Genomic DNA, 18,026 nt, shown 5'->3' with positions numbered 1-18,026 from the left:
AGCGAGGGCTAGATTCAAAGCGTTGCTTAAATTCGAAATGGACAGGATTTCTCTGTGCTGATGACTGATTCCCAACCTAGCCTCTCTGAAAAGGTTGTTGCAAATATAAAATGGGACCGTTCCCATTCTTCTCTGAAACTACTTAGAAAGATTAACCTTCATTCCGATGCTCTAAGGGGAAGAGGTCTCTTTCCCCATGTTAAGATAGCCAGATGCTGAAGGGAGCAGACAGCACCCCTCAGTTTCCTTTTGCATATCCATACAACATCCACACCCTCCTTTGCATCTGGCCACTGTGCAGAGGAAAATGTGCTGAAGAATCGGCACCTCTGCATCTTGGGCAGGGGAGGGGGGAATCTTCCATACAAATAAACTAAATAATTTTTAAAAAATTATTTGACTTTAGTTGACATGGAAAAGAATTCGGTCAAGCGGCCCAACCTCTATTCTGAAGCACCACACATTAACACAGTTTTGTCACTCAAGTAAAACAGTACTGACATAGCAGACAGAAAAAAAAAAACAAGAAAAAGAGAAGCACAAAGCAATTTTGGATAATCAACAAACTAAAACCATGTAAGTGTCTCCCAAGAATTCAAATGTCACCATCACAATTATTTCGTGTTTAAACTGAAAATAGTACCATATAATTCACAGGGATCAAATTATTATTTGCACATTTTTCATATTTTTTTCCTCCAAATCCAAAATGTTGATTTACATTCTAGAATAAATATATTAAGCCCAGTTTTCAGGTGAACTCACAAACTTGTTCTAAAGACTCCTATACTTTCTAGGCTAAAGAAAGTATTATAACATTATTAACCATCATTAATAAGCATAATAAAATGGATTCAGACCATCCACATTTAAACATGAAAAAAGGGAACATTCAAAAGATTAATTTTATTTATAGTATATTAATATTTTATATGGCTGCTCTATGCTGAATTGGATAGCTGATACAAATGGAAAAGGAAGTAAATGAGAAATTAATGTTAATCACATGCTATTTGGTAAATGAATAAAGTCTTCTTAACACACATGAATTTATCTGTGATTAACACAGATGGCTGCTTATCAAGTGAAGTCCTACAACGATGACCTGCAGCTATGTAAGGCAACCAATTCTAATGCCAGCCCACTATTGAAGATAATTCTAGCACAACATGTATCCAATCATCAATCCAGGATCTCTGAGACAGAACAAATTTCTCTTTCTCACCTGGCAAGCTAATTCAGATAATCAGCCTACTAACCGCTAAAAACAAAAAAAGCATACACACAAACCTGGGCACGTGGGAGCTTGCTACCTGGTAAATGCCAAAATCTGTAATAGGGCATTAAGCTGGGAAAAGTTCACAAAATAGCATGAGAACTTCTGAATCTAAGCCATGGGTCCCATATTTAACCAGAGACCTGGGGGGTGAGAAAATGTGACAGTCTTGTTAGGCTCCTTGGAATGGTTTCAGGTCACCCCTTCATAGCAAGATATATTGTTATGAAGGAACAATGGCTGATCCCCCATTTAATGGAAATATAAAATTCCCATTAAAAGGTTACTTGGGAATCATGTTAATCTCTAATAGATGATGGTTTATATTTATCAATTCACCACCAACACCAAGGATTTTAAAACCAGCTCTGCAAACCCATTAGAGTTTCAGTTGTGGTTTTACACGGTCAACTTTTTAAAAGGCTGCATGATGAGGAGTTGCAAAAGTTTATTTTTCAGGAGTTTATTGGTATGGCAGAAATGGGACATTCTCTTTGTGCAACTTCCCCAGTCTTAAGACTCTTAATTTAAATATGTTATTGCATGACAAAGCTAAATCTACTAATCTTATTTATCAGTGGAGAAATAAGATGGTATTATCTTGAAGCAGATAAGGAGAATACATAGGATTTGATGGATAATTTGTAGATCTGAGTTCTTAATGAAAGCTGAAAAGCTGAAACAAGCACAAAAGAAAAGTAACTTTATTGCTGGTCATTTTGTTTTACAAATACTGCTCCAACCTTCATCCCAAGAAAATAACTTAGGGATGTTTCAGTACCTTCTCATAAACTAATGCAAAAGAAGACATACAAACAACATGTAAATGATTATAAAGCTCTGCACATCAACTGGAAAAAAAGGACAGTCGCCCCAGGAGAACTTGTACAACCGTCTACTAATATTCCTCTCTTGTTAACAAAGAAACACAGTACTAAACTTCAATTCATTGCAGAAAACTGATTGTTTTCTTATGAGCAGTATCCAGTCAATCTTGTTCCCTTGCCCCTCTCAATCACACAACAGGCATTTAACCTAGCAGCAAACACCCCAGTTTTGTTTATTACAAACTAGATGACAGGTATCATTTTCATTCTACCTGGTAAATTTTGTCCTTAAGCACAACTTTTTTAACACCTCCTTATCAAGAGGTGGGAAAAAAGGAAGAAAAGAGAGTCCAAAGTAAAAGGAAATTTAATATTAATAAAAAATCATGTAGCTCTTTTTTTTAGATCTTAGCAATGAAGTTTTGAAACAGAATTATCCCAAGAACATGCACATCTGTTTAATATTACAAGCCAACTGTCAACATCCTAACTGAAGTTCTAATTTAATATTTTTCCTTTCTTGATGTTTTACCTTTAATCACTGCCTTGTGAGAGTATCAGCTTTCTATATGAAACTGTTAAATATAAAGAAATGTTATTGCAGCATGTTTACAAAATCATAGTTGGAGAACTTTGTATTTTTCTAAAGCCTGACCACAACTTAATTACATGCACGACATTCCAGCTTGCAAATGTAAGCTCCAGTTTTACATCTATATCTGTATCTGCTGCACAGGATTCTGAGCTTTGCAAATACCACAACATGGTTTACTTTCCAAAAGTAAGTGTTAGGGCTTTTAAGCATGACCTTTCTTTTAATTAAATGTTCATTTTGGTGCTAATCATTAGATTGTTTTCATGCTTCCCTTTCATGTTATTTTCTTCTCCTCAGCTGTTTGCTACAGCTAAAAAATCAAGGGAGGCAATGTGGGAATAGTGCAAAGAGACTTGTTCAAACGTGGCAAGATACTTTAATTGAAGAACAAAAACTGCAACAAGTTCATAGGAAAAACTATTAAGTAGCAGTTAAGCACTTAACTTTGTTGCCACAATTTCTTTTCAAACAAATTAACTTTAGAGACAACAATACGGAAATTTCAAGCTCATTTAATATGCATAAACCTCACAGTAAGATGACAGCTTTTAATTATTTTGTGACTTAGCCCTAGAAACAAAATTAACACAATGGGATCTAATTTGATCTACTGTATCAAACTGGGAATCATGGTATCTTAGCCTATGTCCAACATAGGATACCAGCATGCTACCAAACAACAAACACAAAGAAAATCTAGGGACACATTTTGCCTCTGATTTGCTAATTGCAGGGCAAAAATGTAAGAAATGCTTGCCATCCAGCAACAAAATCCTAGTACATTTATCAAGTTCCTAGCTCTCATGTTTAAAAAGAGGCAGTTTCAATCCTTGCTTTAATTTCATGATTTCTACAAAATCTCCCCAGTTCCCAGAGGTCTGACAGCCATCTCTTATCTACAACTCCTTTGTTACCATTTTATGTTCCTTACAAAAACAAATTTGAGAGATCATTAACACTCAAATAACACATCCAGAAATTCGTAACAAAAGTCCAGAGCTGCAAATATTGTATTTAGTTAAATAACTGAGTCTGAATGCTATGCTGGGTTGAGTTTTGCAGCAGAAGGTATTGTTCCTACTATGGACTCTTCCTCAGTTTAAGGCGGAATAGACAGACAAATATCATGGTGTCTTTAAGGTCTAGTTCTAAATACTGCAACTTCGACAATTTTCATTTCATTCCTTTTAAACAGCCAAATTTAAAGTAACTACCAAAAAAAGTATTAAATACTGGAAAGTGGCTAGCACGTTTGGGATTATACTTTTGAAAATTACAGTTTTGCTTGGCAAAGAATCTGGGATATTTCTTTTTGTTTCCACAGCTTACAGTCCTTCGTCCTTCACAGAATACAGAAATATACCAAGATAAAGTGGGTGTGGAAGATCTTAAGGAGGGACAGAGAATGGAGTCTGCTTTTCTTAGATGATCCTAGAATAGAGCTTTAAAATTTAAACAAAGGCAGTGCTTGAGAGAAACAGCTAACCAGCAGGTCAACATTGTGAGAAGTCCTGGTACTGGCAAACGGTAAGGAATGAGGTCCCACACACACATTTTTCTACAGGGCATGTTCATGAATAACGCAAAAAAGCTGAATTGCTTCGGTGTCTTTCTGTGGAACATACATTCTCAGGGAATGCAAACTTCCCAGGAAGGACATATCCAAATGATCTCGTTTATGTAGTTCTTCTAGTCAAACTTTCATCCTTGTAGTACTGGTTCACAATGAAAACATTTCCACCTTGCATATTAAAAGGTCCTGAATCTACTCAAATGTATCAGCACACAGAGAACTGAAGAGGATGGTCCTTCATCTCTCCGCTCATCTCCAAAGGGCAAGTCAAGACCAGGGTCTGTCCTCTGCGCCCAGCCCACTTGCAGACTCTGGAGAAGAGCGGGCAGCATGACAGTCTTCAAACAGAGAAGTCGTGCCTGGATCTCTTACTAGCAAACTAAAAGTCCCAGGGACATTAAAGACAAATGTACAGTTGAAAGTGGTCTCTGGGCTTTACAAAGCAGATCTTATATTTTACAGTACTTACAGGACGTGGTACAGGGAGGGGAAAACCAGGGGTCTGTACAGTTCTGTGGAAAAAAATATTCACCCTCTTTCTGATTTTTTGCACCTCTTTCCTACTGAAAGTTATCACAGACTCTTGCAGGTCCTGCTGATACATAAAGGGAGTCGGGGTCAGCAAATACCCCCAAGTTTGGTGCCTGTTTTATTTATTCATAAACGAAGTCATCCAGCATGCCATGTGCCAATGTGCAAAGCAATCAAACCTCCTCAATCACTTCAGTTAAAGGGATAATGATGGACAATTGTGCGAGTGCTTCATTGAATGACCAGGGCTGATTTGGGTCTGCCTTGCCCTAGAGGAATCTCAGGACTTTGGCTCCTCTCATCACCCTGAAGTGCGTGCCATGCGGGCTCTAGAGGCCTGTTTGAAGATCTTCACTAAAAAGTCACTGATGCCCATCAGTGTGGAAAACGCTACAGACCCACTTCTGAAGCTCTGGGGCATCACCAGCCCAGTCTTGAAATGGAAAAGATTTGGGACAACAAAAAATCTCATGTGCGGCCACCCTGTCAAAATCATGCCAAAACTGCCCTTTAAAATTGCTCTGGACGTCATGAAGAATCTCAGAATGACATCCAGGGATCTATAAGCCTCTCTTACCTTTCCTGTTGCCAGCACTCATGACTCCATCATCGGAAAAGCACGGAGTAAAAATGGGGTTCCTGAAAATGTAGTAAAGCAAAAGCTATCGCTCAGAAGAACCCCAATGCTTGTTTCTAGTTTTCCAAAATGCACATCAGTAACCCTTCAAATGTCAGGAGAAATGCCATGGACACAGATAAGTTAGCAATGAAACGTTTGGGTCTACAAAGATGCCAATGTCCAGTGGAAACGAAACTGAATTGCACAACAGTTTTATACCACCTTGTGCGTGGTGGTGGCAGCATCTGGTTCAGGGATGCTTTGCTGACTCAAGACCTGGATGGTTTACCATCTCTGAAGGAGCATGATTCCTACACAGGAGCGCCAGGCCATCTGTTCTTCAGCAAAAGCACAAGTGAATTATGCAGCAAGACAATGATCACATAAATATAAAGAAGTCTGCAAGAGGATGAAGAAGAAGAATCAAATCAGTATTTTGGAAAAGCCAAATCACAATCCAGACCTAGATCACACAGAAATGTTGTGGTGGGACTTAAAATAAGAAAGTCATGCTACAAAAACCCCAAATGCTATTGAACTGACGAAGTCCGAAATGGAGGAATGGGCTAAAATTCCTACACAGCAATGTGAGACTTTATCACTAATTAGAGGAAATGTTTGGACTGCAATTATTATAGCTGCGATGATGCATCAGTTATTGAATCTATGGGATTTCTTTTTTACATTGCACGTTGGAAGACTTTTGTTCATGATTTACATGAAAGCAGCACCAAAAATTGGGGCTACTTATTTACTCACACTCAACTCCCTTTCAATATTAGGAGGTCCCATGTGATGCTCTGATAATATTCAGTGGCAAAGATTTGCAAAAATTCAATATATCGGAAAGGGAATGAATTCCTTTCCACAGAAATGTAAGATACATCAGGCACACATTACAAAAATTGTTTCCCACGACGTATATATTAGAATCAGATTGCCTGTCATGCTGGCCACATGACCACAGAGGCGTCTTCAGACAGCGCTGGCTCTTCGGCTAAGAAACGGAGATGAGCACCGCCCCCTAGAGTCGGACACGACTGCGTAGGGGAAACCTTTACCTTTACATGATCATTAGACATCCTTCAGTCTTTGCTCAACAAGATTACTGATTATAATGTTCTTGTTATCCACCATTTAACTGCTGCTGCTGCTATTTCTTGCCTTATTTAGTCTATTTTTAACTGTTATGTTGTACTGGTATATTTTATTATGGTTATACCTTTGGGTCATTCATACTGTCTTTTTGAACTTACAAAGATGTATCAGACACACATTACAAAAATTGTTTCCCACCATTTATATATTAAGGGACGCAGTGGCGCTGCAGGTTAAACCACTGAGCTGCTGAGCTTGCCGATCGGAAGGTCGGCGGTTCGAATCCGCGTGAGGGGGTGAGCTCCCGTTGCTAGTCCCAGCTCCTGCCAACCTAGCAGTTTGAAAACATGCAAATGTGAGCATATTAATAGGTACCGCTTCGGCAGGCAGGTAACGGTGTTCCGTGTAGTCATGCCAGCCACATAACCACGGAACTGTCTACTGACAAACGCCGGCTCTTCGGCTTTGAAACGGAGATGAGCACCGCCCCCTAGAGCCGGACGCGACTGGACTTAATGTCAAGGGAAACCTTTACCTTTACCTATGGCATCCACAAAACTTAAATTAGAGAGAGATAATAACTAATATTTGGTACTATTGGATTCAACTATTTTTCTGCAATGCCTAAGTAAAACCTTGGTGGCCTCAAACTATTTTAATTTTAATTTTATTTTATATCCCGCCTTAATTATTTTTGTTTTATAAATAACTCAAGGCGGCGAACATCCCTAATGCTCCTTCCTCCTCCTATTTTCCCCACAACAGCCACCCTGTGAGGTGGGCTGGGCTGAGAGAGAGTGACTGGCCCAAGGTCACCCAGCCGACTTTCATGCCTAAGGTGGAACTAGGACTCACAGACTCCTGGTTTCTACCCCAGCACCTTAACCATGAGACCAAACAAGCTTGAGATGTCCATTGTAATCAATCCATACAGATAAATTTCCTCTTCATAGCAAGGGCTCAGACAAGCTGATTTCATGTGAAAGCCTCTAGAGAAAGTATAAAATAAGAAACAGCCAGATAAAAACAAATCAGGCTGATAAAACCAACTGTTAAAAACTGAAAAAGAACAGGACCAACAGGCAGTCTGGTGTCCTACCTCCTATTTTTTCCCTGCAACCACCACCCTGTGAGGCAGGCTGGTCTGGGTCTCCTGCTCCTAACCTTCACCAAGGTTATACGAAGCAGCAGGTTACAAGGCCAGGAAGAAGGACCACAGGTTGGGTACAACCTTTTCTGATAGCCAATGGCCTTATCTTTGATGGCAGGGCCACCTGGAGGAGATCCACCAATGAGGCATTTTCACAGCCATGTGAAGAAAAAAACAGACCTGCTAAATGTTTCTGGCAAACTGTTGCAAAACACACAAAAATACAGTCAGCTTTTTTAAACGTATGAAATAAGAATGGTTGTTGCTTCAAATCGCTGAACAGGATTCATCTAGTATATGCCATTTTCTTATACTCAAAACAGAATTACAGGAATAAATTTCTGTCTACGTTGTATGTACTGTACAATTGCTGTCCTCACTCCGTCAGTTCCTGAGAGAGATCTCATATGAATGTGACAAACTGGTCATAACAATAATATTCCTAGCCAAACTATTTAAAACACCAAAACTATGAGACTGAATAGCAAGCACATCTAAACAGTGGTTCTGTACTGCATACTTATTGTTGTCGCAAACTTAATTTACTGCTCAAATCTGCCTGCCTCTTAATTTTTTAAATAATCTCTGAGGTAAAAGTAACTTTCCACATTGCTTTTTGGCCATTTTTCTTTAGAAAGAAAAATAATTTTAGCACATTTCCTTCTAATAATTATACTGGATTTAAAAAATATTCACTATAAATGAGTGATATAGCAATTATTCCAATAAATAACAGATGCATGTGAAAAATATGTATGATACACCAATTCCATTGTATTGTATAATTTACATTGCTCTACAAAAATGAATGGGACTTCAGCCATCAAGTAAATGGATGAACGCCTGAACCAAAACTTTTTCGAGGAACTCAGCACAGCCAAACAGGGACATGAACGTAGCCAAAGACCAAGGGAGAGTAAAATTGAAATGGAGATGTTGCAGAATGCACCCACTCATAAGCCAACTAAAATGGACTTTGTAAATGTAAAACAAAGCATATTGTGATTTTGAAAATAGTATCTACAATAGATTCAATTCTGCCTTCATCTGGACAAAGAAAATTGGCTCCTGGAAAGGCAAAATGAGTCCTCAGCAGAAACCAAGGAAATAAAGTGCTATTATAATTTCAGTACAGCAAAACATCAGTTGCAATCTGCCCTTCTTATAAGACTTATCATATTTCTGGGAGTTGTGTTAAATCTGTATTAGCAATTCACCCTTTTCAGAATGGCATATCCTAAGATTTATCAAAATTTATCAAAATTTTCACCCTGCTGTTTAGCCAAAAAGCCTCCCAGGGTAGCCTACAATGTCAGTAATGAGTCAGGTTTTTAATATTCCAATCTTGATGCACAAAGGGAAAAAAAGGGGGAGGAGGAGGCTGGAGAAGAAAAGGAAGCCGGGTCCCGGTTGCCAGCGTTGCCTTGTCACAACCAGCTGAGTTGAGAACAGCCTTGACAGGCTGATGGAAGAGCCGCCATTTAGGGGGCAGCCCAAGACTTCTGCTCCCCTCCTTCTGCAACCTGAGAAAATGGGGTCTGGTAGGGAGAATAACCCTGAATACGGCATCAAGTACAGGGAAGCAAAGACGCCTGATCCAAGGCCTGTCACAGTCCACACATTATGCAGCCATCAGAGGCAAGAAAAGGAGAAATGCAGTATTTATTTGGAAGAGGAGGCCCCAAGATTTGGGGAAGAAGTTACTTGAAAGCCATCACGATTTTTAAGGAAGCTAACATGCACATGAGAGCCAGTTTGGTGTGGTGGTGAAGGCACCAGGCTATAAACTGGGAGACCATGAGTTCTAGTCCTGCCTTAGGCACAAAGCCAGCTGGGTGACCTTGGGCCAGTCACTTTCTCTCAGCCCTAGGAAGGAGGCAATGGCCAACCACTTCTGAAAAACCTTGCCAAGAAAAATGCAGCGACTTGTCCAGGCAATCTCCAAGAATTGGACACGATTGAACGGATTAAAAAAACTATATAAAGGACTGTTCTTTTAGTCTATGCATATTTACTGGATAGAACACGGGACTCAATGATTATGCTTTTAATTCAGCAAACTATACAGGCATCTCTCTAACAGGAATGTGGAAAGCATTTCAATTCAAACTGCTTCATGTCCAAAACAGATGTTCTGAATTTGTTAACCACTGTCTTTGTGACAACCCTGACATCATCTGAGCTGGAAACAGCTAGTTCAAGCACAAAACACTTCAAAAATTATAAGAACACAAAATAGAGTGTTTGGAATTTCAAAAAGCTTCAACGTGCAATATTCTGCACATCGCTAGTCTCCAGTACAAAACACAGAAGGTCAAGCTTTTAAACATAGATTTACAAATGCCTGATGGAAGCAGCACGGCCATCTGTATGATCCTAGAGTGCAAATTCAAACAGGCAAGAGACTTAGAGGTCCTTGCTCAGTGCAGAAATCCAAATCCAGGCATGCCCAGCGAAGGCCTGAACACCCCCAGTGAATGGGAGCCCACAGTCAAACTGTGCTATTAGAAATGTCTCTCTTTCCCCAGTCCTCCATTTGACTGGAGCTTTCCTGAAACTGAAATCCATTATTTTGTGTCCAGCACTCAGAAACAATGGAGAACAGGCCCTGTGTGGCATCTTTCCAGTTTCTAGCCTCCAGATCAGTGTTTCTCAACCCTGGCCCCTTGAAGATGGGTAGATTTCAACTCCCAGAATTCCCCAGCCAGCCATGCTGGCTGCCGAATTCTGGGAGTGAAAGTCCACCCATCGGCAAGGGGCCACGGTTTAGAAACACTGCTCCAGATCTTCTTCACAAAATGAAACTTCTGCTGCTTCCTGGGGAGGGGAAACTGTTCTGAGGAAGCAGCTTAAAACTGACTTTGTCTTTTCTAGCAGCCACGTGGCAAGGCTGCCATCCCGACTCTCCTGTTTCTTGCCTTCCTCTTGCTCGCATCGGCAGCACCCTCCGAGCGGGGGGGGCGGCGACTGACCGACCCCAACCCCCCCGGAACTCCCAGGGCTGGGGGCGGCACAACATGGGTCTCCCACTCCTAGCCCAACCCCTGCAAAGAGGCCGCGCAACGGAGCTTTCTGCCCCCTCCGCTGCCGTCCCGGGGCCGCCCAGCTTTCTGCACAGCCCCCGTCTTAGCCCCGTCCCGAGGGGCCGCGCCGGCTCCCTCCACGCCCCCGCGTCCCTCCCCGGCCTGCACGGTCCGCGACTGCGCTCCGGGAGCCGCTCCCCGCAGAGCGCGGGCCCCGCCGGCGCCTCCCGCCGCTTCTCTGCCCCGGCGCTCGCCTGCCTGCCTCCCTCGAAGCCCGACCCGAGCGCCGAAGGGCTCGCAGCCCCTGCGCCGCAGGAGACCAGGAGCCCCGCCGCGCCCCGCTCGGCGCCGCGGACTCCCGCTCTTCCTTCCACGCCGACCGCCCCCGAAGGAGAAAGCTAGCCGCTCAAGAAGGGGGGGCCCTGAGGAGAGCACCCCCCGCAGGTGTCTCCGCGGGACCCGCATGCAGGCCCGGCGCCAGTCCAGGAGGGCGGGCCCGCCTTCCTCTCGCCGTCCCGATCTGCTCGGTCCGCGCCCGCACCCCGACGGGACCCCCTTCCGGCCCGGCCGCCCCTCCCCCGGGCGGGGCTCCGAGGGGCGAGAGGCGGCGGCGGCGGCGCGGCCTAAGCGGCGGCCGCCCTCCCGGGCCCTCCCGCGACTCACCACCTCGCGCGCCCGGCCGGAGAACTCGCCCCTTCCCCGCGGGGCGCGCCGGGGCCAGAGGGCGGCGGGCTCGGCGGGGGCCCCTCCGGGCGGGACGCCCAGCGCCTTGTTGCGCGTCTTGACCGTCTTGACGCTGGCCTTGAAGAGCGCCGTGATGTCCGCCGCCGCCATGCCGGCAGGGAGGGAGGGAGCGAGCGAGGGAGGAGCGCCGGCCCGGCTCGGCCCCGCGGGAGGAGCGGGCGCAGCGGGGTCCCTCGCCAGGCGCCCCCAGGAAAGCGGGCGGGCGGGCGGCGAATCCTCCCGGCTGGGGCGGGGCGCCACGCCCGGAAGCCCCCCGGCGCAGCCCGAAGGTCGGGAAACGCCGGACAGGGCGAGCCGCCCGCGGGGAAGGCCTCGCGCGCCCCCCGAGCGGAACCTGGCCCGGCTCGCCCGTCCGCCTGGCGCAGGGCCCGCCGCCGCCGCCTCGGCCGCGGGGAGGACGCCGCACGGGGAGCGGGGAGCGGGGGGCGGGGGGGGGTCGGGCACAAAAGGCCCCGCAGCCGGCGCCCGTCAGGGGACCCTCGACGGCCCGGCCCCACGCCGTGAAGGGCCTCCCGGGCCAGGCCAGAGCCGGCCCTTGAATCCGTGCCCCGGCTGCGGATCGGGGCGCCCCTCCAAAGCCCTTCCAGTTCACCGTAAATATTACGATGCTTAATTTTAACTCTGAAATGCCCCTCCGGTATCAAACGTCTGCCTTCCTGGCGGTCCCCCCTCCCCCAGGGCAAGGTTTGGGGTCCCTTCTCTCCCCCCCCCCCCCGCAAGACCCAGACACCTCTAAGGGGCCTGGTTACTGGGGCCCATTTCAGTGGGGGTTTGGGCTTGGACATTACCTTGGAGCCTCCCTCTTTGGTGGATAACCTGGAGCAGGAGGCACTGCGGTAAAACGTCTTAGCGTATTGTTTTTAGTACTTAGTTTACTTGAGAATTCTTTTGGAATTGTTAACTTGAATTAATTATTCCATTGATTTTGTAGTGGGTTTTATATGGAAGCTCGGTAAGCTGCCTAGGGTCCAATTGTGTGGGGGCAGTAGATAAATCTCATAAACCAATAAATCAGTGTCTGAGACTTCTACTCACATTGCTTTCTTTCCTGGCCCGGCTCAGGCCCCTTCCATCGGACCATTGCCTGGCTAGGTAGCAGCTCTTCATCCTGTCCTTCAAGGCCCCCTACTACATCTAGTTTTCCTGGATATTTCAGCGACTTTCTTTCTTAATGTAATTTTTATTAAAAGAAGATTTTACATAAGCTTAAATAACTATAGCAACATAAAAGGAAAAGGAGAAAAAAGAAGGAAATAAAAAAGAATAAAAGAAAAGGTGAAACATAATAAAAGAGAAAAAAAGATCTCTAAAGAAGTGACTTCCAGCAGTTACAAACACAGTAATTCTGCCCGCTCCCAAATTACATATCATGGTTCTATTCTTCCCATAAACAAACCTTTTAATCAATAAATTCCAAAATCATCCATTTTTATCCATTTTCAGCAAAAAGTCCATAAAGGGACTTTATGATTGTGGTTCCCCCCTTAGTCAAACAAGTCAATTTAGCCATTTCTGCAAGCTTTGCCATCTTCAAGATCCATTCCTCCATTGTGGGTATTTCTATAGACATGTAGCTACTTTCAGTACTATTAACCAGGAGGTCCATGTGCTCTTTGTGGGGCAACTGGTGTGCGTGTGCGTGTGTGTGCGCACGCGCAGTGTTTTGCAGTGGCTTAGATCCTTCCTGATGGGCCCTACCCAGAAGATGGGGGGCTGTGGGAGTGTTGTTGACTGACCCCCCCCCCCGGATTCCATCTGCTCCCCATATCAGAAGGACCCTGAAACTGGAGGGTGGGGGTTCAATCAGCATGGGGAGTAGAACTTGGCTCTCCTTGCCTTCTATCGGTGCCAGGCAGGCAGGCAGTTGGGCATCCTCAAATGTTGCCTAGGGTCAACAATGAGCTTATTGAAATGAGAATAAAACAAGGCAGAGTTTCCATTGGTCAGTAGGAAACTGGACATGGGAATTGAGGTGCAGCTTGTCCTGAAGGGGATTGCCTTTCTCCTGAAAGAGCAGGTCTGTTGTTTGAGACCACTGGAAGGGTACTCTCTGGTGGTCAAAGAGCTTGCTAGCTTGCTTCTATAAATGCCATCAACATGCCAGCCACAACTGTTCCTGGGTATAGCCTATCCTGACTCACAATCCCTTCTACCCAGGGCCACCCTTGAAAAGCATCTGGAAGTTGCAACGGGTGCAAAGTACAGCAGCAGGCAGGCTGCTAACCAGGAAGGTGCAGGCTTCGGTCCATGTCATATCATGCCATCGCTGAAGGACATCTGTAACGGAGTCTTGGCATTCCCCTTTGAACCCCAAGTGGCTCAGCAGGTCTGCCATTCCTTATGAACCTGTGCAAGAGACTGAAGAATCCTTCGGAAGATGCTGATGGACGGGGGTAGGTGGGGGTCTTCTCCCGCATGGCTCCACCCTCCTTCCAGAGCCCCATTTGCCCCCCATTGTCTCTCTGTGTAGAAAATCTGCATAGAATCTTTCTTTCTGCAGCTAGTACTTGTTAATTAATTTTAATATTATTTGAAATAATTACATTTATTAAAAAAGGGAAGGTATAGGTACCTAAAAGTTGTTTTATATAAGCACTCAGTGATATACTTTCTAAGAAGCTACACCTGGTCCCAAATGCAGCCGCGCAGGCAATTTTAGGTGCCCCAAGGTCGGCACATGTAACACCTTTGCTGCGCAAGCTGCACTGGGTGCCGGTCTGCTTCCAGGTCCAATTCAAGGTGTTGGTTATTATCTTTAAAGCCCTACATGGCATGGGGCCAGGCTACCTGAGGGACCGCCTCATCCCCATAACATCGACCCATCCTACCCGGTCGAGCAGAGACGGCATGCTGCGGGCCCTGTCAGAGAATTCCGTCTGGCAGGGTCCAGGAGGCGGGCCTTCTCTGCAGCAGCACCTGCCGTCTAAAACATTCTTCCCCCGGAGGTGAGACGGGCCCCCTCGCTCCTGGACGTCTGTAAAAAACTAAAAACCTGGTTTTGCCAGCTCGCCTGGAGCGGGAAGGGAAATAGTCATTCTTGGTGATGGCTAGTACCTTAGAATGGCCCTTATACTCACGGACTGATACAGAATTTTTAGTCATCTGGATTTTACCACATTTTATATATTTATTGTTTGTTTATATATTTATTATTTTATAATCGTACTGAATTTTAAATTTTGTCTTTTTGTAAACTGCCCAGAGTCCCTCCGTGGGGGGGCGGAGATGGGTGGTGATAAAGTTTGATAAATAAAATAAAATTTGTATGTGATTTTAGTAGTCTGTTTCTCTTTCACTGAAACCTATCAATAAAGCCCTTTTATGATCAGTAAACCAATAGCGTTATAACACTGTTTAATTTGCTCCTACTACTTTTGGGATCCTTACGTAGTTCCTGATGTTCTCTATTAAACCTTACTGGAATTTGCCTTTTTTGATTAGGTTTTGATCAGGAGAAGGAATTAACATGGGATGGCAATCTTATCTGAATGAATTAACTGGAGGATTTGCCAAAACGTATCATTTTTATATTTTCAGATCAATCACTCATTGGCTGATTGCTTGAAAACACATTAACTTTCTCGACTGTTTGTGGTTCGTTTTCCTTCCAGATATTTATTAATTTTTTTTCTAAAAGTCCAGACCCTGTTAGGTCAACCAGTCAATCTCTTTTGTCTTCATATTAACCACTTTTATCCCCTCCCCAGTAAGACTTCAAGGCCAAGAACAGGCAGCCCTGCAAAAACTCCACTGGGCTTTGGCTGCCACCTCTCCTTTGGCTGCAGGCCCTGGGCCCCCTGGTGCCGACGGATCATGGCCAAGCAGCAGGGCACCCATGGGGGGTGGCCCCCCACCCCCGGATGCGCTCAGGCCAAGGCCAAAGGCCTTCGGCCCGGGCACCTTCGGGCTGGATTCCTGCCTGGAAGCCATGAGGGCCTCTTCCCACTCTGTGGTTCTTGACCTCCCTGCAACAGACGTGTTCCACGGGAAACTTGTTTTCAACTGGAGACACATAGTTTTAAGAAAAGAAGTATACTCCACAGCTTCTTTATAATGATTTTGTAAAATGCTAAGGTTTTCTCTTTGGACTGTATTTCTCTAGCCTGTATAATTTGCACAAAGAATTACATAGTTTTCAAGTACAACTGTCCTGTGTAACCCCAGAAAATTATGCTCTACTTTTTTAGTGATGATCCCCAATGTTCAGACAGGAGTTGTATCAGCAGATGCAGGTTTCCCTTTGCACTTTCTTATTGGAATGAAGTTATTTTTCCCTGATTCTGTAACAAAATTGCATTTGACTTGTTTCATACGTTTTCTGGCATGCGAAGAACAGCAGCTCACAGTGCCTAATTTTAATGCTAAATTTTATTTTAGAGACAGATAGCTTACACTGCTCCCTTGAAATCAGGGCATGTCAGCAAAGGAAATAATACTTGAAAATTGTTAGGATTTTTTTTCCTTGTCTTAGTAATATCAGACCTAATCGTTGGCCTACATTCAAAATAAGCTGAGTTAACTTTGTGGAAGTGAAAACAAATTACTTCTGAGGAAAGCTGGCAAACACTTTGCTAATCAACCTCCCTGAAATAGGTGCAGAGCATGCAAGAAGACCTTTGGTGGCTTTGTGAGTAAGCATTGGGGCCATAATCCATGGATTCTTCTTGAGATAGATGGGAGCAGCACAAGAGTTCAGATTCATTTCAGTGAGGCTTCCATGCTGTGCTCACACTCCAACGGGAACCAACCCAGACGTCTGCCTCCACATTTACATCCACGGCACCGCTGCAGGCCACAACAACTTCACACACAGGATGAGAAGCCCCTTCGTGTGCTCGTCCGCCACTGTGACAGACACCACATCTGCCAGAAATGCCCCTGTGGACTCCACATAGGACAAACAGGCCAAACTTTGCACAAAAGAAATTATAGACACAGTCTGACATCAGGACTCAAAACAGGGACGAAGCAGTACCAAAGCATTTCAACCTTCTGGGACATCCCACCGCAGGCCTCGAAGTCGCCACCTTGGAAGAAGGAAACTTTGCCAGCACAGTCGAGCAAGAGACAGCTGAACTCACCTACATCACAAGACTTCAAGCAGCCTTGAAAGGCGTCAGCAAACACAGTGCGGTTTTAGCTCATTTGACTTGTGAAGTGCTAGGAGTGCTTATAATCTATCTGCATTAACCTGCACCTGAGTAACTATCCCATCCCATCCCATCCTGCCTCACCTCCTTCTAGCTGAAAGCCTACCTTTGTCAAGTCATCCCATCGCATCAGAGGAAGGGAGCTGCAGCCCAGGGAAGCTGCTGGAAAGGCCCTTCCAGGCTCCTGCTGGTGGTTTTCCTAACGGAGCAGCCTGTGCTGTGGCCGATCACCATGGAAAGGCCCGGCTGGCCCTGAGAAAGGTGTGCATTACAGGGTGGTAATCATCCCTTCGGGCATCATCCCACAATCTTGCATGGCATGGATGCTGCTCTCTTTGTCAGGGCCATGTGCCTGGGCCTTGATGAGGGATTCTGCCCCTTTCTTCCATGCAGCTCTTGGCAGCTGTAGGGCTGAGAGTTTAGGGTGAATTAAATTTAGAAAGAACAGAAGATACAAGGAACTTCATTTTCCACCAAAGATGAATGTAACTGGACCAAAGAATAATGTCAGTAAGAATTATTTTACTTACCTTTAAACCTACTATGTCTAAGCGTGTGATTCTTTACGCTTGGGAGGGCTGAGTGTGTAAGATCAACAACCTGTGTTTCTCTGGTGTGCTCATTAAAGCTATTTTAAGATAATTTTCTTTCTCTGTGCCAGCTTCTCAGCTGCGTTATAAGCTCTGCTTCATTTCAGTGGCTCTAGCAGGCCACTAAATTGGCTTCAGGACGTAATGCCCTCGACCTCCCCTCTAGGCAGCAGCCCAGAGCCTCGGGTCCTCTGCAGCCCAGGGCACGCGCACTCGTTCCTGGACAGGCAGACGCGGCCCCGGGCCTGCCTTCTGTCTTGCAGGCTTGCCAGATGTTTGACAGACAGGCACCCTCACGTTCCCTCGTGCAACCCTTTGCCCTCCCATTGGCATAAAAAGAGGGTGGGGGGGCACTTGTAATTCTGCCTGGGCCTCTCTGAGTATCCTTTTTTTTAGGCTTTACCTTTGTCCATTGGCAGGATAAAGTTTTAAGCATTTAGATGCTCAGATAAATCGATTTAAAAATGGGGTCTGCGTTAAAAATAGAGCAGTCTCTTGTCTTTGTTCCTCCCTTTTGTGGGAGCGCCCATCACAGCAACCCCAAAAGCTGCCCAGAGGCAAGAGACACCCCCCAGGTGGGGCTGAAGGGGAGGCCGCCTGCCTGCTGGTGGTGGTGGCAAAGCTACTTTTCTTGCCACAGGGCACTGGGGACCACCCCTTTAGCCTATTGTGGCTTTTAGGAGGAGGAGAGGGTTGGGGGTTTGCTCAGCAGAGAATCTGGGTGATTTGCTCAGCAGAAAAAGGGCTGGTTCCTCTTAGGCGGGTACGCAATGCACTTCTTAAAAGACCATCATGGGAAAGTCACGTTAATTGTTGTGCCAAAAGCATTGTGCCGCCTTCTGGAGCCATG

At 45.2% G+C, this 18,026-nt stretch overlaps 1 protein-coding gene across 1 annotated transcript in view; it reads right to left on the bottom strand.

Moving 5' to 3' along the window:
* STX18 (syntaxin 18) overlaps positions 1–11,540 on the bottom strand; it is a 60,032-nt gene extending 48,492 nt beyond the window's left edge. The window contains exon 1 of the mRNA XM_063310790.1: positions 11,356–11,540. Within this exon, the coding sequence (XP_063166860.1) occupies positions 11,356–11,526 (171 nt within the window). The 5' untranslated portion in view covers positions 11,527–11,540. The remainder of the gene's footprint in view (positions 1–11,355) is intronic.
* Positions 11,541–18,026: the final 6,486 nt, after the last annotated feature.

The sequence above is a fragment of the Candoia aspera genome, chromosome 8 (genome assembly GCF_035149785.1).
Source record: "Candoia aspera isolate rCanAsp1 chromosome 8, rCanAsp1.hap2, whole genome shotgun sequence".
In the NCBI taxonomy this organism is placed as follows: domain Eukaryota; kingdom Metazoa; phylum Chordata; class Lepidosauria; order Squamata; family Boidae; genus Candoia; species Candoia aspera.
This window is presented reverse-complemented; position numbering and strand designations above follow the sequence as displayed.